General features: G+C 36.2%; 1 protein-coding gene across 1 annotated transcript; it reads left to right on the forward strand.

Annotated features, from left to right (window-relative positions):
• Positions 1-325: 325 nt before the first annotated feature.
• On the forward strand, positions 326-27,796 carry LOC129321904 (serine/threonine-protein kinase 1-like). Its single transcript, XM_054967868.1, is given in 20 exon segments — positions 326-1,178; positions 1,426-1,514; positions 1,619-1,726; positions 1,889-1,996; positions 2,248-2,338; positions 10,712-10,747; positions 10,750-10,763; positions 12,542-12,604; positions 13,442-13,486; positions 13,862-13,897; positions 14,508-14,563; positions 23,068-23,149; positions 24,428-24,556; positions 24,691-24,835; positions 25,028-25,157; positions 25,435-25,541; positions 25,544-25,656; positions 26,034-26,234; positions 26,337-26,422; positions 27,286-27,796. Coding segments are annotated over 20 exon segments (2,544 nt in total). The 5' UTR covers positions 326-373; the 3' UTR covers positions 27,386-27,796.
• The last annotated feature ends 75 nt before the right edge of the window (positions 27,797-27,871 follow it).

Genomic DNA, 27,871 nt, shown 5'->3' on the forward strand with positions numbered 1-27,871 from the left:
ACTTTGGAAAACTAAAAAATTAAGATGTTTTGATACCTAAAGGAAAAAAAATATCACGTTTTCATTAATAACAATTATATTAATTATATTTAATATTTTTTTAATATTATAAGACATTTTTAATTACTACACACTCCCCATATAGTAGTTTTTCTTTATTTATTATGGTATTTGCGGGGGCTACTGGTGTGGATTCCTCTCACTGGAACATCAGATCGTTGGTTGGAAAAAAGTTAAAATCAGATCGCATATTTGGGCTTAACCCAAAATCCATTAGGCCCATGAGAATCGAACGCATTCTGCCTCAGTAGTCACTAGTCAGTGCGATCTCCAGCTGTGGCCAACTGATTCATTCACTGTGCGTCGCCGTGAAATGGACCAGAGCACTTTCTCCGCCCGAACCCGGAAAGCCAGACCCAAGTCTGACCTGTATTCCCCCGTCGTCGTGCACGACGGCGACGGCGACGGCGACGACAGCGGCGGAAACAGCTATGGTAAGCGAGACCAAAGCCGGAGCGGACGGAATGCCAGAAGCTCGGTACCTGAGGACGATCCATATGCAACAATGGTCTACAAAGACAATGGCCATGAAGAAGACGAAGATGACGACTCCTCCCTCCCACCTCTTCTTAAGCGCTTGCCCAAGGACTTCGGTGGTGGAGCCTCGATGGACTACGAAGACGATCCTGACGACGATGCCGGCGATTTTGGCACCATGATCGTTAAGACCGATCGAAGTCGGGAGCGAAATCGTTCTTCGTCGCCCATGGGTTCGACCTGGAATTCTCGGAAGTCTCCTTTGAGGCAGGCAAGTCCAACGGCGGGACTGGGCGGTGGGGATGACGAAGATGATGAGGGTGACGAGGGGTTTTCAACATTCGTCGTACGTAAAACGGCAAGGTCCAGTGAGAGAGAGTCTGTCAGTGGAACCGTAGTGCGTAGGACAAGCGCCGGTGCTGGTGGTGGTGGAACTGTTACTGGCTCGACAATGGAAAGAGCAGTGGCAAGTATGCAGGCATCGGGTGAACTAGGCTTTGGGAAACAGAGGAGGGGGAGCGGGCCTATGCAGAACGACGAGGGTAGGCAGTCAATAGGGACGAAGGTTTCATCGAGTTCGATCCCGGAAAGCGTCACTAGAGAGGATCCTACAACTAAGTACGAATTGCTCAATGAACTTGGTGGGTGGCAATTTTGTTTATTTATTTATGTTTTTTACGTTCACTTTCCTCCCCTTTTCATTGATCCTATCTCTTGTTTCGCCTTGCTTGCTTGATACATTTCAAACAATCGCCTTCGTGAATTTCTTTCAAGGGAATTAAGTGAATTTTGAAGTTAATAGTAGTGTTTTCTGGAAGTAAATCGTTTTATTTATTGTTTGTTTGTTTGTTTTAATCCTAAAATTGGTCTTTTTCGGGAAAATGTCAGGGAAGGGATCTTACGGATCAGTTTATAAAGCTAGGGATTTAAAAACCTCAGAGCTTGTCGCTATCAAAGTCATTTCCCTTTCTGAAGGGGTAAGTTTCTCTTCTTTTCTATTCACCTGCTCGTCCTCTAACCATGTTTGTTCGTAGAGTGAGTTTAAGCTTTGTAAACAAACTTAAATGCTTCCTGTGCTTAGGAGGAGGGATACGAGGAAATCCGCGGTGAAATTGAGATGTTACAGCAATGTAATCATCCAAACGTGGTCCGCTACCTTGGAAGCTATCAGGGCGAAGAGTATCTTTGGGTAAGAAGATATTAAATGAAAAGAACGAAAATAGAAGCATTTTCCCTCTCTGACCTTAGATCATCATTCATATGTGGAACAATAGTGGAGCTCTTTAAAGGTTATAATTTCATATGTATATGCTTGTTAATGTGAGGGCTTTTCATTTTTCTTTTTGGGCAGATAGTTATGGAATATTGTGGTGGTGGTAGTGTTGCTGATTTGATGAATGTAACTGAGGAGCCGCTGGATGAGGGTCAGATAGCATATATCTGTAGGGAGGCACTGAAGGTATTCTAGATTGAGCTGGTTGAATATTCATTTATCAATTATCGATTGTTCATTGATTTTCCCTTTAACTTCCGCTAGCCTGAAGTATACTTGATTTAAATATGATGCCTGTGCTTAAGATTTGTAAAACAAAGTTCTGAAACATAAGCATTGGGCACCAAGTTTGCTGTTTTATATATGTGCCAATTGTTTCCTTAGTTTATTTTCTACTTATTCTTGCTATTTTTTTTTTTTTCCTTTACTCTGCGTAGGGACTTGAGTATTTGCACTCCATTTTCAAAGTCCATAGGGACATTAAAGGTGGGAATATCTTATTAACTGAACAAGGAGATGTCAAGCTAGGTAAAGTGTGCTATGTGAATTGTGTGTAAGATCTTCTGAAGTCTCGAGCTTATTTAATGATCCTCATTTAATTATAATATTTTGTTTTTGATGATGTTATTGTTTTATTGCACTCCACTAGATTGCATGTTTGATGAACTAGCACCTCAGGCTACTCATTATTCTTGAATATTTATAGAGTCATCATATTGTTTATAATGTGATATGGGCTACTAGAAACAACAACCATATTTGTTGAAGTATTCTTTAAGATACCTCTAGGAAGTAGAGGCTCTTATGTTAAACATTAAGAATGACTGCAATCACCAGAGGTAATTATCTCCATCCAGTTTGTGACTGGTGATGAGAGAGGGAATGTCGCTTGACAGAGAAGAATATGAAGAAGGACCATGTGAGTGAGTGTTCGTTGAATGATCATGGGATCCATTTGCATTCTGGGTTTTGGTCATGTTGGCCGTGTAACGACTGAATTGGAGGGAGGAAGAGCTGAAGGGCTAATCACTCTGATACAATGTTAATTGCAGAGAGAAATTGACTCTGCCGTTATATTATTCATCCTAAACCAGGTACATATATAGGATATTAGGGTTTACAAAGCATATCAGAAAATAATCCCTTAATATCCTAATATTATCTCCTAAGAATAAAAAGCATTAAGTAATAATAACAAACTTATCTGAATAATAACAATCAGATATGGATAACTAAAAGGTAATCTGGCCTTTATGGGCCAAGCCCAATACCGCAATTCAACATGAATGAGTGAGTTAGTGATTCCATGCAAAGACTTTTTTAAATAAATTACAATTACCTCAGCTAAAAAGTTATCTGTAGTTGGACTCTTCTAGAAATTAGTGAAAGATCTAGCTAGAATTCTTGGCATTGAATTATTAGTCATTCTCGCATGCCTTATTATTTACTTGATTCTTTCTATTGAAATGATATGCCCTATGATTCCATCTTTCTTATTTTGAGTCTTCTTACATTTTTGTATTCTCTGTCTTGATGCACATTGTTCCATGTTTGATTAAGTTCAGTCTGTGTTTCTGTCTAATTGTCATGTCATCTGTGGGAGCTGTTCCTAGCTTAAAATGAAAACCTTCATTTCTTGAAGACCTGTCTAACTCCCAGTTCGATAGAGTTCAATATCTTATAGTATTTAACTCCCTGTTCTAATTTGAGTTATTTCTGATTTTAATGGAAATAACTATAGCATTATGAGAATTCTGTTACTCTAAGGCCCTGTTTGGTTCCGGAGCATTTTGATGGAAATAGAATCAAAAATGGAACTGGAATTGGAAATGGGAATGAAATTGGAAATGGCTTTAAAGGTACATTTGGTATGATAGTAAATTTGAATGGAATCCTGATTTGATTTTTGTTTGGTAGGGATGAATTAGGCATGGAAAGGAGCCCAGAAACATTAAAAAGACCATAATGGCCTTAGACAAAAATTAGCCAAAACAACCCTCCTCTCCCTCCCCCTCTCCCCTTATTAAATCATAAACATCGAACCAGCAATAACCAGATTCCTGGTTCATCTCATCAATTAAGAAAAAACAAAAACAAATTCCTGAATCATCTCATCAATTTAAAAAAAAAAAATAGCAACCCAGATTTCAAAGCAATATCAAATTGATGAGGAGGAAGAGATCGGAGGAGGGAGTGATTGAGGAAGAGAGTGGATGCCAAGGGGAGATATTGAGGGAGGGAGGGAGCGGACTAACAGATCGAGGGAGGGAGAAAATGGTTTGATGGAGACGACCATGACATCCCATCTGGAGCATGGCAGCGGGTGACAAGGCCATAGGGAGGGAGAAAATGGTTTGATGGAGACGACCATGACATCCCATCTGGATGCCAAGGGGAGATATTGAGGGAGGGAGGGAGCGGGCTAACAGATCGAGGGAGGGAGAAAATGGTTTGATGGAGATGACTATGACATCCCATCTGGAGCATGGCAGCGGGTGACAAGGCCATAGGCGCACGGACTTGCAAGTGATGAAGTTGTGGGCACATTGGATGATAAAAGGTTGTATCAGACTCTTCTTCGTTTGAGAACAACATCAAAGACAGCAGAGGAGCGATGTGGATGAAGTGCAGAGGTTGAGGGGTGGCTCGGGTGTATGGTGGAGGATGAAGGACGATGATGATGGTGAGGTGAAGGTTAACAGAGATCTCGGTAGTCTAGAGAACAAAGTATGGCGTAGAAATATTTTCCAAGGAAAATCTGGGTCCAGCTGAATAATTCAAATTCAAGGTTGATCAGGAAAATTTGAACTCCAAGAGTTGAAATTCATCCCAGCCAAACTAGGGAAAATGGCATTTCCCACTCTTTTCTTTTCCCTCTCAAATTTCAGCAAACCAATCGAGGCCAAAGGATCTATGTTTTCTGTGTTCCTTACTTTTTATTAGTATTACTTCCTAGACAAGATTCAAAATGACATCTGTGCCTGGAATTTTGATGGCTTTAAAAACTGAAGGTGAAAAAAATTATTTCATCAATCTACAATTGTATGAAGGTTTTCTGATTTATTTCTTTTTCTTTAAATTTCATATGTTTCCTTTTGATTATTACTCAAATTTTCAATGACAAATCTATATTGAAGCTATTTAAGTGTCTTCTACTTCTCAAAAATCAACTAGCGAGTAGTGACATCGCTCTACAACATTCTGCAGTTTCATTTCTGTCAAGTTATTAAATCATCCTATAAACTAGGTTTGTTTTACGTATATCAAGGTTAAAATTGACCATAGTAATTATTCCTGATTTTGATTGGTGAAACTTTATTTGGACTGAATAATGCTTGTATTTTATTGATAGGGACCCGATTCATATATAGATAGGGGCAGGAGAGAGTGAATCTAATTAAATTCCTAAAAACTCTCCTAAAATCTCTAATAATATAAATCTAATTAAAGACTTTGAAAGTGAACATCACAAGATGAGAAGAGAAAAAAGGAAAATTAGGTCTGAGATATTATTGGGCCTAGGGCCCAATAATATGAGTTATATATCCAAGACTCCCCCTCAAGCTAGTGAGTAGATGTTTATCATTCACAGCTTGCCTTTGAATGCTTCAAACTTTTCTTGGCTCAATGGTTTGGTCATCACATTTGCAATTTGCTCTCCTGAAGGGATGTGGGATAGATCGATAGTCTTTGTATCTAATTTTTCCTTGATAAAATGCCAATCGATCTCTATATGTTTGGTACGATCATGATGTACCGGATTGTTGGCAATCTTGATTGCAGACATGTTATCACACCATGCTTTAATGGGTCCAACCGTGTCAATCTTGAGCTCCTTTAGAAGTCTAACAATCCACATTCCTTCACAAGTTCCTAAAGCAAGAGCCCTATATTCGGACTTGGCAGAGCTTCTTGAAACTACAGGTTGCTTCTTGCTTCTCCAGGTCACCAAGTTGCCCCACATATAAGAGCAATAGCTAGTAGTAGATCTTCTATCTATTTTTGACCCAGCCCAACCAACATCTGTGAATAATTCTATGCCTCTAATATCACCTTTTACAAAGAACAGTCCCAGTCCTGGAGTTTTTTCCAGATACCTGAGTATCCTGTAAACTGCAGCTAGATGTTCCTTCTGAGGACAGCTTGAGAACTGGCTAACTACACTCAAAGGAAAGCAAATGTTAGGTCTAGTATGAGATAAATAGATCAACTTGCCCACTAGCCTTTGATATCTTTGTTTATTTACTGCTATCCCATCAGATTTGATTGTCAATTTTTGGTGCAGTTCCATGGGAGTGTTTGCAAGTCTTGCTCCTAACATCCCTGTTTCCTTCAACAAATCTAGAGTATATTTTCGTTGGGACACACTAATCCCCTTATGCGTTCGTGCCACTTCCATGCCCAAGAAGTATCTTAGAGGTCGAAGATCTTTGATTTCAAATTCAGTTGCCAAGTTGTCCTTTAATTTGACAATTTCCCTATCATCATTTCTTGTCAAAACTGTATCATCAGCATACACAATGAGAGCTGTCATTTTTTCATTCCATTGTTTAACAAATAGAGTGTCATCTGCTTGGCACTGTTTGTATCCCCAAGTTTTAATAGCCCGAGTAAATTTTTCAAACCACCCCTTGGTGATTGTTTCAAGCCATACAGAGACTTGATCAACTTGCAAACCTTGTGAGAATTATGAGAATCTTGTAATCCCAATGGAATTTCCATATAAACTTCTTCCTCAAGATCACCATTTAGGAATGCATTTTTGACATCGAGTTGATGTAAAGGCCAATCTAGATTTGCAGTGAGAGACAACAGAACTTTTACAAAGTTGAGCTTGGCAACAGGCGCACAAGTTTCCTGGTAATCAATCCTATAAGTCTGAGTGAAGCCTCTAGCAACTAATCGAGCCTTATACTTTATTGTGAAAACCCACTTGCTACTTACGATTGACTTCCCCTTAGGCAACTCGGTGATTTCCCATGTTTGGTTTTTATGTAGAGCCCTCAATTCTTCTTTTATGGCCTCCTTCCATTTGGAATCTATGATTGCTTCCTCAAAGTTCTTCGGAATATTTTCATTTTCGACATTAGCTACAAAAGCCTTCAAATGAGGAGATAAACTTTTGTATGAAATATACTTGGCAATAGGATATTTGGTACAATTCCTATTTCCTTTTCTCAAAGCAATTGGCCAATGTAAGCGCTGAAGACTTTCCTCAAGTGCAAATTCATGGCTATGCATTAGTGTGGAAATGGGGTCTTGTCCACTCTAGTGTTGTTCAATAGCACTATTAGGTTCTTCCACCTGAGTCTTAGAATCAGACAACATATTAAGGGGCTCAAAAGGATTCACATCTTGGAAGCGGGATTTGCTAGAGGAATTTTCAGAATTTAGAGTTATTGTTTCAATGGGGTCAGACCGGTTTAAAGGCTCAGAGGTGGAATCATTGTGAGTAGAGGAGATATTTGTAGTCAGTTCTGGTAATATGTGGTGTTCATGTGGTTATCCAGAAAAGTTAGGCAAATTGTTATGATGATCATTCTCAGGTAAACAAATTGACCATTCATTTTCATTTGTCCCTTTCTCCCCCTGAATAGGTGATTTGTTAAAAAAGGGTTGGTTTTCAACAAATTTGACATTCATGGTAACATAAACACGATTGTAACAGGAGAATAACATTTATATCCTTTTTGAGTAAAGGAGTACCCTAAGAAGACACACTTGATGGCACAAGAATTAGTGTTGTTAAAGGCAAAAGGCGCACTCAAGGTGCAAAGTCTGTAAAATGCCTTAGGCATAGGTGCTAGAAAGGCGCATGCCTAAATGAAGCAAGATGCTATCATGTGAAAATGCAAAATATATAAACAACTAACTATAAATGAAAGATGAAATGATAAATATAGATTTACTTAAACCTTCATATAAAATTGTGTTCTCTATCATATTTAAAAATCCAATCATAGATAATTTCTCATAATAAATTAAAATCTTTTCTATTCTGTAATTGTTTTCTCTTATTTAAAATTTAAATCTTCCTTTTTTTTATATAAATTTACTTATTTTTTATATCATATAATAACTTTCTATATTTTATATCATATTTTAATAATAAATATGATATAAAATATAGAAATACCCACTACCCAGTCACGATCATGAGTCACGAGTCCATGGTTGAATCTTGTTCTCTTCCATTTTTGTAAAAAGTGTGACTCAAGACACTGCAATATCCAGTTGGTCACTAATACCCAGTCGGTGGACAAATCGTCTTCTCTTCTTCTATACCTAGTCCGCATCGTCCTCTTTCCTCGTCTTCTCTTCTGCAATACCTAGTCCCAGTCACCATCTTCTCTTCTCTACTGATTTGTCTCTTCTCTACTGCTCCAAGGCACTATCAAGCGAGCGCATTTTGGCTATGTAAAGCGCACAAGGTGCTCACCTGACTAAACCCAGCACCTCTCAATGAAGAGGCGCGATGACCATCTTCAGCACCTCACCTTTGCGCCTTAGGCGCTGAGGTGAGCACCTTTAAGAACATTGACGAGAATCTAGCTTCCCCCCAACCTCATTGTACACAAATGTTATACACCTAAAGACCCATTTTGGTATGGTTGTTGTGAGATGGAGTTAGGATAGATCTCAAGAAACTTGTGAAGAGGGATTTGAAAGTTTAGAGTTTTAGAGAGTAAACGATTAATCAAGTAGGCAGATGTAAGGATAGCATCCCCCAAAATTTATTTGGGACATTACCACCAATCATAAGAGCACGAGCAACCTCAAGCAAATGTCTATTTTTTCTTTCAGAGACACCATTTTGTTGGGGAGAATAGGCACAAGATGTCTGATGGTGTATGCCATGTTTTTCTAAATAGGTTTGAAAATTGGAGTTCAAATATTCTCTTCCGTTATCACTTTGGAGAATTGCCAATCATTTTCCTCAAGGCAAAATCCTGAAAACCACAGCCCTTGTTATCAAAAATAACCATGCAATTCATTTGAATCACAATTCGACTCAGATAACAAACTGCACTTAATAGTCGGAACAATCAAAACATTCTTCAAAATAATATGTTCAGAGATAACAACAGTTCCAGAACCCATGACTTTGGCATATTCACCATTAGTTACCTCAACAAATTCATGCTCAAAATTTTCAGAAAAATCAAAGAATAATTCCTTGAATCCTGTTATGTGGTCTGTTGCACCAGAATCCACTTCCCAAATATTTTTAGATATGACGATCCCATTTAGAGCTTTGGTAAGAGCAGTACCTGATTGAGCCAAGGTCACAGAAGGGGTTTTTGCTTCACACATCACCAGCAGCGAAAGAAGCATGTCTTTCTAATACTTTCCGGAGAGTTGACAACTCCTCGGCACTCAATGATCCACTTTGTGAATCTGTAGCAGTCACAATAAACCCCTTCCCTTCACTTTTGGGCTTATGTTTAAAGTTTGAGGGCTTGCCATGTAACTTCTAGCACTCATCCTTGATATGACCACCTTTGTTGCAGTGATCACACCACTTTCCTGATTTCTTTCCCTTCATTTCTCCTTGGGCAGCAAGAGCAGAAGCATCTTTTGGAAGAGAAGTTAGGATAGTGGGACTTTAAGTCAGTACTTTTCTACTTTCCTCGCATCTTATCATATTAAACGTTTCCTCCAGCATGGGAAGAGGTTTCATGCTCATGATTCTGCCTCTAATATCTTCATATGAATCATTGAGGCCCAATAGAAAATCATAGCATCTATCTCTATCAACTAATTTTTTATAATAAAGTCCATCCCTGTGGCATGACCACTCATAGATCTCATAGAGATCAATTTGTTGCCAAAATTTCATTAGGAAAGTATAATATTGAGTTATAGATTTTTCATTCTGAGGAAGGCTTCTAAGGGAACGTTTTACATGAAAAATGGCAGCTATATTTTCATGAACAGCATAAGTATTCCTGGCTGACTCCCAAATCTCCTTGGCAGTGGTTGCAAGTAGGTAATTTTCACTTACCTCTACTGTCATAGAATTCACGAGCCAAGCCATCACCATGTTGTTTTCAGCAACCTAGATTTTATACTGGATATCATTGGGTAAAGGAGGAGGAGGAACACCCGTGAGATACTTCTCCTTATTTCTCCCCTGTACAACCATTAAAACATTTCGAGACCACTAAAGGTAATTATTTCCATTCAGCTGGTGCGTGATTATGATCTAGGTAAAGCTCTCGGACGCTGAGGTAATCATGCCAGTCGGCCCTCTTTCTCCACTCGACCTGGTCACACCAATCACGCTCTTTGACCCATCATCACTAGTCAAGCTTTTCTGGCTTCCGTTGCTTTGATACGCTCGTGGTGGTCGGTTCATGAGAGCTTCATCGAACGACATCAAACCAGAGGAAGAAGAGAAGGAGGACGACACGAGAGCTGAGAGGACTGAAAACGCTGCTCTGATACCATGAAACTTTATTTGGATTGAATAATGCTTGTATTTTATTGATAGGGACCCGATACATATATAGATAGGGGCAGGAGAGAGTAAATCTAATTAAATCCCTAAACACTCTCCTAAAATCTCTAATAATATACATCTAATTAAAGACTCTGAAACAGAACGTTACAAGATGAGAAGAGAAAAAAGGAAAATTAAATCTGAGATATTACTGGGCCTAGGGCCCAAAAATATGAGTTATATATCCAACAATTAAAATCTTGGAAGAGATTGTGAGAAAGGATTGTGTGAAAAGTAGTGCCCCAACCTCGTGGTGCTTTTTCCTCCTTCCCTTGTTTGCTCCTATTTTCTATCTTTATGTGTTGTTAACTGAAATTGAAATTAATATCTAATGCATTAGAATTCTTTGACTTCAATCAACTGGCTGTTTAAGAAAAGCTGTTTGACAATGTGAGCAGGGGATTTTGGTGTTGCTGCACAGCTTACCAGGACCATGTCAAGCGAAACACGGTACTTAATTTGCAAACCTATTATTTCTGTTAATTATGCATATGGACCTTCTCTTTTCTTTTCTTTTCTTTTCTTTTTCTTTGCAGTCTGAAGTGATGAGCGTGTTGCTACTGCCATATTTCATTCTATGTGGTTAGAGTGGTGGAAATGAATTCTCTTTCTATTGCACTAAGTCCTAAGTTTAAGGAAGTGGGTAGTGTTTTTAGAGTTTTTCAGTTATTTTTCAGTCTATTTATTTGGTCTGCCCATTTGTAGAAGGACATTCAGAATTGATAAAGTTTTCAGTCTCTGGAGATTCTCCTTGATTTGGCTATATTTTCTTTGAGTGGGATACTTGCTTAGAGAAAGTTAGTAGATTATTTTCTTTGTTTACCCTTGTTTCAACCAATGTCCTTTGGGTTTGAGGTGTGAACTGTTATGAAATTATGAATGTAGATAAGATTTCATTAGATTCATTAATTATTAGGATTTATTTGGATTTTAAATTGATTTAAATAGGATTTAGATTGGATTTGATATTTAATTATATTATTATATGTGTAGGATTTTGATAGATTAGGATATCTAGAGAATGACTTGGATAGTTTAGGGTATATTTATATGAGAATAATGCCTATAAACAAGAGGCAGTAGTGTGCTTAATTTTTGACTTTGATTTCCAATGAGATCTGCACTCTTCAAATTTCTCTTTGCTCTCCTTATCTCTCTTTTCCTCTCTCTTCCTCATCTAAATTCCATGACATGAACAAATCATGTATTGGCCAAACCTTGTGCTGAGTCTCAATTTTAATTAAGAGAGTGGTTGTAGAATGCAGCTTGTTGCCTTTTTTTCAAACTTCTTTCCCTAACGGTGTTCCTCAGAAGACACCATAACAGTTACAAGAAATATATTAATTATGTTAATCAAAATATATATGTTTATATATAGTGTGTATATTGCAATTGAAATAGATGTATCAAAATACTAAGTAAAAAGAAAAGGAGAAAAATTTCTTTCATTTCTCTCTACTATTTTGATGGCATTGCTTGGTCAGTACAGAGAAGATGGTGTGAAATTGGGTACAACAAAGAGGGAGCGAAAAATGAGTGTAGAGGTTATGGATAGTTTTGGTAATTTGTGATTTTAAGTGAGGGCTTGTCTTCAGAAAATAAATCTGATTATTTTTAAGAAGATGCTTTAGTTTCTTTCTTCCCGCAAAGGAAAAGCTGTTCCTACTATCACTTAGAAATAAATTATTTTTTCAAAAGCATGGCCAAACACATGAAAACCAAAAGTAAGTATTGTATTGAAAAGTAAACAGCTTCTCCGTTGCAAAGCTTGGGTGAACAGGCTTCACATTGACTGAGGAATGTAAGCTACTAAGTAATACTCATGGTATGTTTTCTTTATCATCACTAACTGAGGTGATTCTAATTAAAGTGACGTGTGGCATTTCTGCCAGCAATATCATTAACATGGATTGGCTGAGGCTGCAGGTAGCTTCATTGATTCTGACATATTCAGCCTGTCTTTTGGTCATGTATTTCTTTTTTGCTTGTTCAATAAGATGTAATAATGCGATTGTCACAATTTTTTTTTTTTAATTTAACTTGATTTTTTCAGTCAACATAACTATTTGCTGCTTGCAAGTACTTGTTGCAAAGTACTTCCCCCTGTAAATAATTATGGCATGTGACTTTGTTAAAGCTCAATGTGATATCAATATCATGTGGTTAATTATTATTTATTTTCTTAGCATGAACGGAGATCTGAAGGATTCTTTTTAATGGGTTTATAGTTCATTGGAACACCTCATTGGATGGCTCCAGAAGTTATTCAGGAAAGTCGCTATGATGGGAAGGTACTTTAAATCTGATTTCCCCTCTTTACTTCGCTGTAGTTTCTTTTTCTTTTTTCTTAATCTTGGATCTTTTTCTCTGCTACCTATGGACCTCTATTAAAAAAAATAAAATACTAGTCTTGCATTTTTAACCTTTGAACACATGATGATAAATAATGGATGTCATGCGTTGTAAGTGCATTAGTGGTTTTGATTTGATTATCAGAAGCAGAAAGTGAATAGTCTTGATGGGAGTGATTGCAAATAACAGCTGGACTACATGCAGAACAGTTCATCACTGGTTGTGAATGTTATTATTTGAAACTTGAAACTATCTCTTTTAGGAGTCGACGGTTTTTTGCATTAGAATATATGTATATATATATAGTTTTATCTATAAACACGAATATGCTGATATAGAGTTTGATATATGGGAAAAGTGCAGAATAGTGCATTTGAAGGAATAATAACTGGCAAAAATAACAGTATTGGAGGTGAAAAGTGTTGAGGTATTTGACCGCATATATATTAATATGTGATTATTTTATCAAATATGGAACTGATGGAGAATAATGGAGATCTAAATTCATCACATTGGTGGATCGCTAGAGTCTAGAACCATTGAATTTTTTTTTTCCCTATTACTTGATAATACTAATTTAATTTAGAAATGAATTATATGATGTCAAGGTCTAAATGAGGTTGCTTATTTTTTATTTAAATGGCAAAAGCATTACAGATCTTTTAATTTATTCCTGTATCCATTTACGGCGTAATGGTGGGGATGTATGGAATTTTTGGTTGAATTCTTTTGTGATAGATAATATAGTACGTTTTATATATATTATGTTCATTCAGGTAGACGTGTGGGCTCTTGGTGTGTCTGCAATTGAAATGGCAGAGGTATTTCTATTACTTGTGCTTATAATTGCAAGCATCCTATCACTGTTACTTATACCAAATGTGGATTGCTTTTGCTCTATAGGATGTTTGGTATTTAATTTGTTTATTGTTTTCGGTGGTGTTTCTGAGGTAAATATAAGAATTTCCTTTTTAGCAAAATTTTTCCTTCTTGAAGGAAAGTTTATAAGCTTATCTGGGTTAATGAGTGAGATATTTTTGTTAGGTTGAGTAATTTTCCTTATAGTGTTGTTCATGATATTATCTTATTTAATTTGGTAGTAGTTTTATGTTAGGTGTTATTCTTAATGTTTATTCTAGATGGAAGAGTTTTATTATTCTTATGCTTTGGATAAAATCTTTTACTGCAATTCTCAGGGCCTTCCTCCAAGATCAGCTGTCCATCCAATGAGGGTTAGTCTTCAACTATAATATATGTTTGCAATTTTATGAAATTACGATGATTTCATCCATTGAACTGTAATAATTATGAAGTGGGGGAGAATTGGAGTGGGAGAAAAGGGAGAGCAAGTGTGAGGTGAATGGGAATAACAACTAATGGGTTAAGGGTGAGAGAGAATGTATTGTAGGATCCATGTAGATGCTTCTACTTAGTTAATTCTGAAGCTTGTACTTACTAGTTAATCCTTGAAAAGCCTTTTTTTTAAGAATTACTGTGCAACGAATTTTGGTGCTCTATTTTTTCTTGTCTAGTAATTATAATGCCTGCTTCTTTCCTGTTCTGTTATAGTTGTTGTTCATTACTGGCACCATTCAAGATTTTCATGTACTATTTCCATGATACTACCCTACATAAACTGCAAAAAATTTTGCTGCCTTGTGCCTTTGAGAAGATTTTGATCCATGGTTGCAAGAATCATGGCTTTATGAATTAGCTCATAATTTATAACATTTCAGCTATTTGGTGCTCAACTTGTTTATGCAGCATCTTGAAAGCTATCATATGTCTATCCTTTATGGTATTTAGTGAAATATCTGAGAAGATATCTGTTGCTTTTTACAGGTTTTGTTTATGATATCCATTGAACCAGCACCAATGCTTGAGGATAAAGAAAAATGGTTTGTCTTTAACAATGTCCAACTCTATGTTGCTATATGAAGCCATGAGTTTAAAGTGGCAGTTCTTTGGCTACCTGATATCATGTTGGTTGATGTAAATTTAGCTTGCTATTTGAGTTTGATAATTTCCCTAGTCCCACAATTCTTTTGTTTTTCTGGGCTCTGTATTTTATGGTTTGGTGCATCGTTTTGTTGGTAGAATTTGACTAAACATAAGTCTTTAATTTGTATTAGAATTGGCATGACCATTCCTTTCAACTAGGTTTAATAAATTCTGTCACAATATCCTTAATTACCATACCATAAAGCCTTCAATGTTAGTGCCATTCTTGGTAGCTTAACTAGCCAGTGTTACATTCTAAATCATGGTTAACTATTTGCTTATGTCACCATGTGCTATATATCTGTAATTTGAGTTCCAAAGTGAAGTCTAGTTGAGGTTGTCATGGTGTTCATCTTGAGCTTCCTATTTTCATGGAATTTTATACATTGTTTTTGAAAGTGCTAAGCAGATGTTTCCCCAAGAAAGTACTGGGTATAAGATTAATTTTAGTGCATAACTTTATGTTAAAAAGCACTTGTTCAGTTTTACTATGTATAACAATGTTAATGCTGCATTTGATCGTTTGTTGCAATTTTCTTTGCTATAAAGGGCTCAAAGTCTGTTCGATTATTTATTGTTAAATTTTTAGTCATAGAACAATTAAAGTAGGGGAAAATTTTATTTCAATTTAATTTGGGGGGGGGGTTCTTTCATTGGCCTCTTAGGAATTCTTGTTGGAGGTAACCCTAAAGGTGCTGCCACTTCTTGAGATCTTATGGTTCTAAAGGTGTTAAATGCAGTAGCTGAAGTGTTTTCTGCTAGAAATGTACTTCTTTATGGCGTTGGGTTTTCTGAGGGAAATATGATAATCTTGTTTTTTTCCCCTCATCAAGTAGGCTAGCAATCAGCTAGAGCTAACAAGGTCTAATGCAAGTGGGACAAACCCCCACTGTGGTCAAGCAAAATAAGAGATTCACACCCACTAGGGGGGTCAGTTAACAACATAAATTTGTTTGGCCGATCATGAGCCTGTCTAGCTAAGAAATTTGCACAAGCATTGGCCTCCCGAGGAGCATAGTGTATGCAATAGTCACAGTGAACACTAATAAGCTTGTATACTTCAGATATGTCCTTGGAAAAGGGATGATCACCATTAACAACTCTATAGATGAGGTTAATTGCATCCAGGTAGTCCGTGTAAACCCTAGCCTTTTCTATGTTCAAATAATGACATAAATTCAAACCACCTTTAATGGCTTTGATCTCAGCTATGGCTATCAGCATATATCCTAAATTTTCCATGAATCCACGTTCCCATTCACCAGAGTCATATCGGGCCAGACCATCACATGAAGCACTATTCTACAGATTGAGGGATGCATCTACGTTGACTTGAACAGTGTGAGGGGGAAGAGGCGACCACCTGTGTGAAGAGGAATCTCCCATATCAGGTCCATGCATTGTGAGATGTCCAAAGTCACATTCTTCCGCTAATCTCCTTTGACAAAGCATGAATGATGTCACTGTCACTATAATTAGTTCTCTCAAAGATATCTCTGCATCTTTTAGTCCAGATAAGCCAACAAATATTTCCAAATACTTTTGTCAAGGGCCAATGTTGGAAATTTCCACCATTAATTTGATGTGTGGCATTCCATCATACCCATTCCTACAAGTTGTATGAGAAAAATTGGTCATAATATACAGGGTTTATGATATCCTTCCATATTATTTTCATTCTCACACAATCTCTCAAAATATGTATTATACTCATCACATTTGCACTCGAAATGGCATTGGGCATCGACAGTGATTTCTCTCTTCACTTTGAGGAGGTTATTAGGAAGTCTCTCATGAAGGACCTATCAGAAGAAAATTTTCAATTTTTTCAGGAGTGACCACCTCCACATGCATCTCCAAATCCTGCTATTAGTAACAATTGCATTACCTTTGGGAAATTTATAAGCCGCTTTGACTGAGAACCTACCATCACAAGCAAACTGCCACTAGAATGCATTATGATGGTTCAGTTGAAGTTTAACAGAGACAATTTTATCAATGATATTCATGGGAAAATATCTCCCCAATTTCTGCCTATTCCAAATACTAGAAGGGTGTAGGAAGTCACAAAATCTGGCCTCAGGGTCAAAGGATTGATCATGTGTAGTCACATACTAAATAAGAGGTTGCTGAAGAGGAGTCCAATAATCCCACCTGAATTTTGTAGTGATGTTGTTGATTTTCTTGCACACACTTCTGCTTAAAGTGTCCCACAGTTTTAAAATGCTGTGCCAAACATGAGAAGCTGCATTCTTCTTTTCCCCCACAGGAATTTCATCTTCACCACATTTGTACTTGGCTTTAATGCATTGGACCCGTAGATAGTTGGGTCTAGGGATAAGCCCCCAGCAGAATTTAAAGATGAAAGCTTGATTCTGCAGCACAAGGTCTTTAATCCCAAGGCCCCTCCCCCCATAGTTTTGTGCCCTTTGACCATGTTCCAAGAAATCAAATGCATCTTTCTCCTATCATCATGGTTAGTCCGTAGGAAATTTCTACTGTGCTTCTCAATCTCCTTGAGGACATGCTTAGGAATAAGCATGGTTTGCATGAAATAAGAGGGGAGGGACAAGAGGACAAATTTAATTAGGACCATCTGACTAGCCATGCTCAAAAAAGAACATTTCCAAGAGGAAAGTCTTTGTTGAACCTTCTGAAGGATGTAGCATACCTTTGTGAATCCTTTTATGTAATAAAGGGACACCCAGCTACTTACCAACGTTAGGAGTTAGGCCCACTCCAATTGTTTAACTCAATCCAATTGCGTGTTGGATGCACACTCTCTTTGAGCAGAAGGGTTTGGTCTTAGCAAGGTTCATTCTATGACCAGAAGTTCTACAAAATACCTCCATGACTTGTTTAATTAACGTCACCTAACCAACGGAACTTTCAAAGAAAAGTAACAGATCATTAGCAAGAAGAAGAGATGAGAAATGGAGGGCCTTTTGGATGAAACTTTAAGGTTTTTCCACCTTTTCTACTAGCAGAGGTAATGGATCGGCATACCCAATTCCTCCATACATGATTGTTTTAGTCTTGTTAATATGATTGTTTTAGTCCTTTTTCTCTCCAAGAGTTGGTGATGGATCTCATCAAGTTTTGGGAGGATATATAGGTAGGAAGGAAATATGTTTCTTTAACTCTATTTGGAATCTTCAGTTGCTTTCCTCTAGCATTAATTATCCATTTCAAAACTTCTATTAAATTCAAGGGAATAGGTGTTTTCAATTTTCCATGGGTTCTTATTGAATATTGATGTATATGTTAGTGAATTTGAAATAGAAACTCTTGCTCTCCTTGACACTATCTACTATCCCTTGGACATCGATGTTAAAAGGTTGGCTTGTAACTTTATTTAGTATGGTGTCAACATGGATTCATTCGCTATAATCATAAACGTCGATAGGCCTCTCTTTGGTGTTGAGTGTATGGCATATATTAAAGAGTTATCAACAACCACCACCTTTATTTCACTAGATGGGGTCGACCACATGGATTGCATTACGCTTTTATGCTTTTTCATGTACCAAGGTTTTAGGAATGTTAACTGAGAGATCTCATTCAATCACTTCTATAAGTGTTCTCTTTGGCCTTCCTTTATCCCTTTTTACAGGGCTTATGATTATCTGTTTTACTTTTCTCACCGATGCCTTCTGCAGTTTTCTCTGTACATGTCTAAACAATCTGAAATGATTTTCTAACATTTTCCCCTCAATAGATGCTCACACACTTTTTCTCATATATGCTCATTTTGAATTTTATTTTTACATGTATGCCCACACATCCATCTCAACATTCGCACTCTACTACTCCAACTTCATACTCCTGCTATCCCTTTGAAGCTTAACATTCACTTCCATATAACATAACTAGTTTTATAGCAATTTTATAAAACTTCCTTTTAAGTTTAGGGTAAGGGTCAATTTTACCTTTGAATTGTACACAAAGGTTCATAAATGATTCTAACTCAACTTGGGGTCAATTTTGCCCCTCAACTTTAGAAATTCAGTCTGTCATGCCCCTGACGTTATTTTCCCTTTATGTGGGTCCCACACTTAAATTTTTTTGATTTTTTTATGATAGAATATATTAACATCCTCCATCTTTCTCCTTTTCTCTCTCCACCCCACCTTCTTTGTCTCTTTTTCTTCCCCACTGTCTTTCCTTCTCTCTCTTCCCGCCACTATCTTCATCTCCAAGTAGCCCACATAACAATGCCACCTTACCCTCTAGCCTTCTCTCCGTCTCCATCGGCATGGTGTGGCTCCTCCTATCATTATAGCTACCTTACCCTCCAACATGCAAAAATAAAGTTAGATTATTTCCATATACCATAATGGCACCACTATCAAGTCTTTTGTTCACAATTCATCGATGTCAGCCAGAGATGGTGGGTCTAGTAAAGGTGACACTACGCGTGGTGAAGCAGTAGCTTAAGACTGAAATGATGATGCTTGACTTGGGTCCTGTTCTTCCTTATTTTTTATGTTAGAAACAGGGATGGAACTTTCCATCATCACGAAATCTGGTGACTGCTCTGACATCCTCCTAGGCATACTCTCAACAACCCACCTACATGCATGCATGCATGTATGCTCTAGATTCTGTTAAAGCAGGAGAATAGGTGGGCATGGACAAACTAAAAACAAGATAAACGGACAAATGAAAACACTAAAAACAAAGATGAAGATAGAGAAGGAGGAGTAGACAGAAACAGGAAAAAACAAAGCAAAACAACAACAAGCAAAGCAACAAGAACAGAGGAAGAATAGTCGGTAATGCTTAGTTAAAGTAATGGAAGATAGTGATGAAGAGAAAAGCAAGGGGAAGTAGAGGTGGTAGGAGTGGCGGCAAGGAAAGGGTGAAAGAGAGATAAAACTCTCCAAAGGCAGAGAGACAAAGCTATTCGTCACAACCCCAAAGAAAAGAAATTTTTAAATTATTAAAAAATATAAAAAATATCGATGGGACCCACAATACAATATTTTATAATAAGTGAATATTAAAAAAGTCATATGTGGGCCTAGCTAATGAAAAAAATAGACAATACAAACGGTAGGGTGATAGATTTCAAAATTTTAGTGGTTCAGGGATATAAATGACCCATGGTTAAGTTTAGAGTCATTTGTGCTCTTTTGTGATCAATTTAGAAGTAAAATTAACCTTTAGCCCTTAAGTTTATTAGGTATCTTTCAATCATAAATAACTTCTTTAGTTTTTCTCTACTTAAACCACCTAGCTTGTATCCTATGTGCAACATTGCCATCAATTTCTCCATCATATTGAATAATAGCTTCCAAATATTCAAACTTTTCCCGTTGAGGTATAATATGATCTCTCATTCTCACTTTCAAATTACTACTAACTAATTTCTTATCAAAATTGTAATGCAAATATTTCATCTTAATCTCTTCATAATTCAAGTTTACAGTTAATCTCTTCTCTTATCTCCACAATAAAAACTTTATCATCTGCAAAAAGCATGCATTTAGAGATTTTTTCTTGAATATGTTCAATCAAAACATCTAAGAACAGGTCAAACAAATAAAAACTCAAAGATGATTTCTAATGTAGTCCAATCTTTATGGAAAAGTCCTTCGTTTTACCTCCAGATGTTTTTATATTGGTTGTTGCCTCATTGTACATCTCTTGTATAACTCTAATACAGGCAATCTGCACTCATTTCTTGTATTAAAGAATTATCCAAAAGACAAAATTAGAAGAGAATCAATAGATAAAGGCGGATTAAATAAAAAAAGTGGGAGCGTTGAGCTGACTATAGTTTATGAGCAAGGAGGCTTGGTTTCGAAGTATACAAAGGTTGCTAATGAATTAAAAGCAATTATATCTAATGTGATTATGCAAATGCAATTACTTTTACAGCTTGAAATTCAAAAGTCTAGTCACTCTGTTTGAAATTTCAATTCAACTGTTTCTTTCAAGTGCTGCTTGCTAATAGAGCATAATGGCAGCATGCAATTCACGTTGCCAATTTCAATTAGTGGGATAAGGTCTCATTGCTTTTTTTCTATTTTAAGGGGTTGTATCTTGTGGTTCTTTAATGTCATATAAAGGATCTTTTGACTTTGGTACATTTTCTATTTTTTCTCTTTTGTTCGTTTAGGGAGGATGTTTTGTCTTCTGCTTTTGTATTGTTGTATATCTTTCTTCCTCCTTATTGATGATTTTTTTCCGCAATTAAAATAAGGTTTTTCCATCATTGTTAATTCATATTTTACATTTTAGTATCCTCTTGACATTTTTCTATGCATTTTATCAATGTTTAAATGTTAAAAGAAAACAAGTATAATTGTCCATAAACTTTCATGTAATTATGCATCCCATATTCCCATGTGATCTCATGCATCACATGAGAAATATTTCTAGTGATAGAGAAATGAGATTTAGGTGAGAGATGGAAATTAAATTTACCCACGTAGTGCATGAAATGAAAAATTTGTGTCATGAATTGGCTGGTGGACTATGATCTCTTAGTGTAATGTGTATGGTTGGAAAATTAAGGGCCCATTTGGTTTTCACTTTTATCATTTAGAAAGTCCTTTTCAAATATAATTTGAACCCAAGTGTTGTTTGGTTATAAATTTTCTTTAAAAAGTCCATTCTAAATGTACTTTTTAAACCCCTATTAAATGTGCTTTTTCAAAAGTAAAAAAGAGTAGCTTTTCAGAAGTCCTTTTCAAAACATTTTAAAATTTTGCCCATAATACCCTCATTTTCATTATACGGTCACCAGTTTTAAGCTTCAAAATTCGAACAGGAGTTTCCTTTTTTTTTCAATTTCTTTTGTTGTATCTTTTTAGTTTCACATAGTACCATTAAAAAAAAGTTAAATTTTTAATTTTAATGAACATTAAATATATATATTTTAATATATCAAACTTCATATTAATTTCTACTTTTTATTATTCAACATATAAAATTTTATGTTATTTAAAATTTTTATCATATTTTTTAAACATTTCTAATACATTATATTTGTATAATAAAAATTATAAATTATTGTAAGTCAATGTTCTTGTTGGTAATTATACATTCAAAAGCACATTTCACTATACATAATCCAAACAACTTTTACTTTGTCAAACTGACTTTTAAAAAATATATCCAAACACAAATTTCATTACAATAACTGACTTTCATTAAATTGACTTTTATGAAATGAACTTTTGACAAACTGACTTTTGTCCAACAGAAAACCAAACACACACTAAGGCAAATGGGAATGAAAAAGTCATGTTTTCTGTTGAAAAATGCATTCCATACGTTTGTTGTTAAAATGTACTCCCTCCATCCCTATATATCAGATGTTTTTATCTGAATCACTCAAACCAATAAAAGTTGGTTATCTAATTAAAAGCATAGTAACATTCCAATTTTACCCCTAATTATTGTAGATAAAAAATGAATTTTTTTCAAAGTAAATTAATGAGAGTACTTATCTTTTTCTCTTTCCAATTTATAAGGGTATAATAGTCTATTTATCAAAAAATATGCTAGCAACCTCTTATATTTAGAGACAATAAAAGGTTCTAGAAAACCTCTTATATATAGGGATGGGAGTTTTTTTTAAGATGTTACAAGTAAAACTAAGTACAGTTTAGATTCAACATCTGAAGGGAAACTAATGAATCTTGTCATTAAGTAGTTTTGTTTTAGATGCATCTCTATTATTGTACTATTTTTTTAATGCCACCTATGGATGAACATGGCATGATATCAACGTTCATATCCATCTTTTAATGTATTGATTCTGGCTTTGTACATTTTGGGGAAGTTAGAAGCATGGATTGGTTTCAGTGTGAGTTTGATTAGGGGAAGAGATGCCATCCCAACGTCATCAGTAGTGTCAGTGGGGAAATAGGTTGAGATATTTATGACATGGTTGCTTTTCCTTCTTCTATTTTATTAATTTATTGGTTTAACATCCATGCTTTTTCTTTAAAAAATGAGCGGAGATCTATATCAAACAGAGCTAACAAAGTCAAGTACAATGAAGGCATCTCCTACCCGATTCTTCTTCCAGAATCAATAGAATTTCACAGGGAGGAGAGTTCGAAATACAAGAAATCAATATTCAAACCTAAAGCAGTTTATGTTTGCTTTTCAACAAATAGTTTTAAGTGCAAAATGATGTTACCCACCTCACATGTACTAGTTTAAGTTACTGTTAATGTGCTATTGTGTGCTTCCTTGTTCAAGTCCTGATTTCTACTGCATCCTCCACCCCGTTTAGCTACTTGTATCGAACAGGATAGTATTGGACAAACCCCTGTTTGTTTTGTTCGTGACAGGCTTCCCTTGTCTTTTGTAACTTTTTTGTTATTAAAAAAAAGTTGATATCTTTAAATGAGGATACAAATTTGATGGTTTGCTTTTGTAGGTCTCTACATTTTCACGACTTTGTTGCTAAGTGCCTTACTAAGGAACCTCGTTTACGGCCTACTGCATCAGAGATGTTAAAGGTATGCTAAGTAACACTGCTTCTGATATGAAATCTGAATATTATATGAAATTGACTGCTGGTTAGAGGACATAAACTATTCAGAGCTGTGCATGCAACTTAAAAGGAATTGAGAAAGGAAAGAATTAGAGAGGAAAACAGGAGACAACATTTCTTCCTTGTGTGGTCTTTGAAGTCTAGGGAAGGTGACAAATGGCAACATGGAAGGTGGAGAGGGGTCAGAGGGCTTCATTGCATTGATGACTTATTTTTGCATGTGTTTTGATGAGGATAACATGTATTAACCTTCTCTGTATTGGCCAAAAAAAAAAAAAAAACCTGTGTACAACTTTTTTTTTCTTTAATGAGGTTTATTGCTTTGTAAAACTAAATAGGACAGGGATTAAAGAGTTATAAATTTTCACTTTGTTGCGCTGGCGCTCTGTAAAGAAGTTGGGAAATTCATTTTTGGTATTTATGAGACAACAAATTTGTTGATAATAGGATCTAATGAATGAAATGAAACTGATTGCCATTCCCTTTAATGATCATACAGATAATTATTAGCCTTTAATCCATATAATTTTACTCCCATGAACTTTGTCCTTCTACATACAAGTCCTCATGGTGTCTTTCTCACTTTTTAACTTACTTCTCCTTTAATAAACAGTTGACCTTATTTAGTTGGTAATATTATCAAAAAATAACTTCCTGATTATAATTTATAGTTTGATGTCTCTTATACAACAACAGCAGCAGCAAGCTTTATCACAATAAGTGGAGTTGGCTATATGGATTGCACAACTATATTGTAGCTATCATCAACTAAGCTTTTAGGAATATTATTAACTAAGATGTGTCATTCAACTTCTTTAAGCGTTTTCTTTGGTCTTCCCCTGCTTGTTTTTATTGGGCTTAAGATTATCCATTCCACTCTCCAAAATACTTTTGACTGGAGTGTTTTTATTTTGGGTCAAGTTATGCCACAAAATAAATTTTTTTTCAAATGCAAGCCCAGGTAATAATTTTCTTGTGATGTCAGACTACTCCTATACAGAAGTTGAAAGTCTTCCTTTGATAAATTCACTGACAAAATAAGCTCCCCCTTCCCCCGGTAATTTTTTCCTTTGATGTCCAAGCTGGCATGAGTTGGCAACTGCATATGATGGATGGTTATTAAGTTCCTAACTTCTAAAGAATGCCTTTATTAACTTTAAATTAATTGGTTTATGCCATTGTGTTTGCATATTTTGTTTGATTGTTGCACTATCATTGAGTTCAAGTTTTTTCAATGTCCTAGCACAAATTCTTTGACAAATGGAAAACTGGATCAACAGCAATGATGCCAAAAATTGAAAAGGCTAGGCAAATCAGGAAATCAATGGCTTTGCAAGCACAAACTCTTGCTCCAGCTGCATTAGAAGATCAGGTATGACTAGAGTTCGTCAGCCACTTTCTGACACTCTTACACAGGCAAAGACTCAGTTATCCCATCTCCCCTCTGAGGGGATGATGCGAAAAGTAAAGATATTTTGTGTAATTCATGTTCTTGGTCTGAAGCAGTCAAATGAGCAAAAACTGAATGATGACTATGGAGACACTGTTCCCTCAAGACCTCTTAACGTTGGGGTTCAAGGGGCAGGTGGTCTTTCTTCAGATGGAACTCCGAGGAAGCTGAATAGGTTGGCAAGTGTGGAACTGAGTGAAGGTTTGTGTTTCTTGCATATTATTTGTAGTATGACCTACAATTCTTTGGATGTTGGGTATATCCTAATGTCACAATGTATGCATGAGTATAATAAGAGAGGCAAACATGGATGTGGATTTTAAGTTTGGCTGGCAAATTTCAACATGTTTTCACATTAAATTGATATTGCAATTCACGTGTATTGTTTAACAGGTAACTTTGGTACTGTAGTCGTCCATGAGGATGAGGTTGATACAGCGGCAGTTAGGTCACAGGGTGCAGATAATGCAGATTCCTCTGCTTCCGTCATTAGTGGAACAGGAGGCAGATTGGCTGATTCTCGGTACTTCTCTCTTTATTGCTGATATACTGGGCATTTTGCCCCCTCCTTAAAATTAAAGAAATGGTAAATATTTTATTTTACATGGTAAATACGAGTCGTCTTGTGGAAATGTTGCGTATCTTGTCAAGAAAGTTGCCTCTATCATTCATACCTTTAATTTTGCTAACACGTGCAGAACTTATTATTCTACCTTTCATAGCATTTCTTTACCTCTTCCTCCCATTCTATTCATTGTCATCGAAGTTTCCTGATGCCTTTACCCTGGATAACTTGTTAGGGTGGAGAGTCTGAAAGTTGCTGTCTCAAGTGATGCCTCTGTTGGGGGTTTGGGTGCTCATACTAATACCATAAAATCATCTTTATCTCCTGTTAATGACTCAGCTGAGCTGAAACACAAGCAAGAGGTGATTTTCAAACAGTTGGAGTCAGCAGTGATAGAAGGAATAGTACATTGAAGAATGAAACAGTCAGCAGAAAAGCATTTGCTTTACAGGATAAGGTAATATTGTATATGATTTGGATGTTATACAAGTAACATATTGCTTAGTGTTGGTATATCACACCATTCAAGTAAGGTGTCTCTGTTTTCTACCGCTATTTTGTTTTTTTGTTCATTTCTTCTGGCAAAAGTACTTTTATCATTAAATGGCCGAATATATAATCTAAAATGAGGCAAGTCCTGTAGTTTAATCCCAAGAGTCCTAGACAAATCTGCCATTTTTGAAATTAAGAGGCTTACAGCCTTTAATAAAGAATAATGATAATGACAAGGTCCCTGGACAACTGCTCAGCAAATGTCTAGGACAACTGTGATATTCATCTCTTGCTACTCCAGTCTGCAGAGTGATATCCTGTTAAAATTTTTGCCATTTGCAGCTTTGGTCAATTTATGCAGCTGGTAGTACAGTACCCATTCCATTCTTAAGGGCAACAGATATATCACCTATTGCTCTCCTATCGGACAATGTGCTTGGTGGCTTGCAACAAGATTCAACTGGAACTGCTACAGTAGAAGCATTGCAGGAGCTTTTTAGTGGTGATGGACCGTCCAAAAGGGGACGCAGAGGACAAATCGAGGTGTGTATGTATCTATATGTGCATACATGCATATTAGCATGATTGTGCATTCTCTTGTCTGGAACAGTCGTTCATATTGGTATTCTAATTGACATGCAACAGATGCCTGTTCCTCCGAGCATCTATCAGCGACTGACATCGAGTTCTACTCTGCTGAATTTGGCACAGGCTCTAGCTTATCACAAGATGTATGTTCTTTTCTCCAACTTGCACTTGCGCCTGGCAATAATCTGCCACTTTTGTGACAAAAACTATAGTCGCCTATTTGAGCAATGTGGGCGATATGAATGAGCCTTACATGCTATCCCATAAGGGTCATAATCTGATTGCTACCTCTTCATTTAATTCTGTTATTTTCTGTTCCTATTTCTCAAGGATTTATATTATTGTTTTGATTTACTCCCTCTGGATCATAATATAGGGCATTGGTAATTAATTTACGGTTCTCCAAAAATGTTAGTCAAAACCTTAGTTTCTTAAAAAAGAAGAAGAAAAAGAAAAATCCATCTTTCCAATTATACTCTCATTCAATATCTTATATAAGTGCCTTGATAATAACAATTGAAATTTCAATACATCATTTAAAAAATAATAATAATAAATGAAGTGTGGATATAGTTGGAAGAACAATTATAAAAGTTACTCAATGTCATATATCGTGGACCATGTAAGGCTTCTAGAAGATGCTTTATATTGTGATTCAAAGGAAGTATGTTTTATTCTTCTTAATTCTCCTAAAATCTCAAAACTGAGCAACGGTAGCATGTGGTTAGATCTTCCATCTCTTTAGGATCAAGAAATATTAAGAAATAAATTAATGATCTGCATGGTTGTCTTCATTTCTTTATGTTAACATCAAGAGATATACTGTATCTGGTTATTTCATTTAGCTCTTCTATGGGTCATGAAGGGGAGAACATTGCCAACGATGGGGGATTCTGACGTGTCATATAGTTAATCTATAAACACTAGAGGAAAGTATAGCGTATAGGATTCTGTTTCTGTCTGCTTGTGATTAATCTTTTTGACATCAATATCCATGCCTTATTAGGTGTTATGAAGATATGCCGCTGCAGGAGCTGCAGGCAACCCAAGAGGAGCAGACCATTCAAAACCTCTGCGACACTCTTCGTACTATTCTTCGCTTGTAGTTGTAGGTAGATGTTCCCCATATAAAATTTTGCTTCTTCTTTCAGCTATAATCTATGTAAATTTGAAGTAAACCCTAGAAAGATAGGGTTTTTAGTGGGGTCCAGCAAGTTGTGGCATTTATATCTTCTTTATAAGTAGTGTGGCTCTTGCACAAGCGGGGTTCATTATGTGAGATAGTGTGTCGTAGCAGTTGCTTATATCTTGCTATGATGTGTCACACGTTCGTATATTTGTGTAGCTAAGTTGTGTTCCTCTGGATTGAAATTTCGTTTGAGAACCTCGCAAGTCACAGTGGTTGCTTCTATTTTGCTTGGTTGAAGGAGCTTTTCTACGATTAGCAGATAAACAATACTCAGCATGTAAGCAATTTGAGATCCTCTGATAAAAATGTTTGGTGTTAGATTTATCAACCATGAGACTTGAAAATATTCCATTTCAATAACCCAGATTCAGGATTCTCAATTTTGGATGAGAAAAAAATTATA

Source organism: Prosopis cineraria, unplaced genomic scaffold (assembly GCF_029017545.1).
Source record: "Prosopis cineraria cultivar Desert tree isolate PC_DT_omini unplaced genomic scaffold, ASM2901754v1 PC10, whole genome shotgun sequence".
NCBI lineage: Eukaryota > Viridiplantae > Streptophyta > Magnoliopsida > Fabales > Fabaceae > Prosopis > Prosopis cineraria.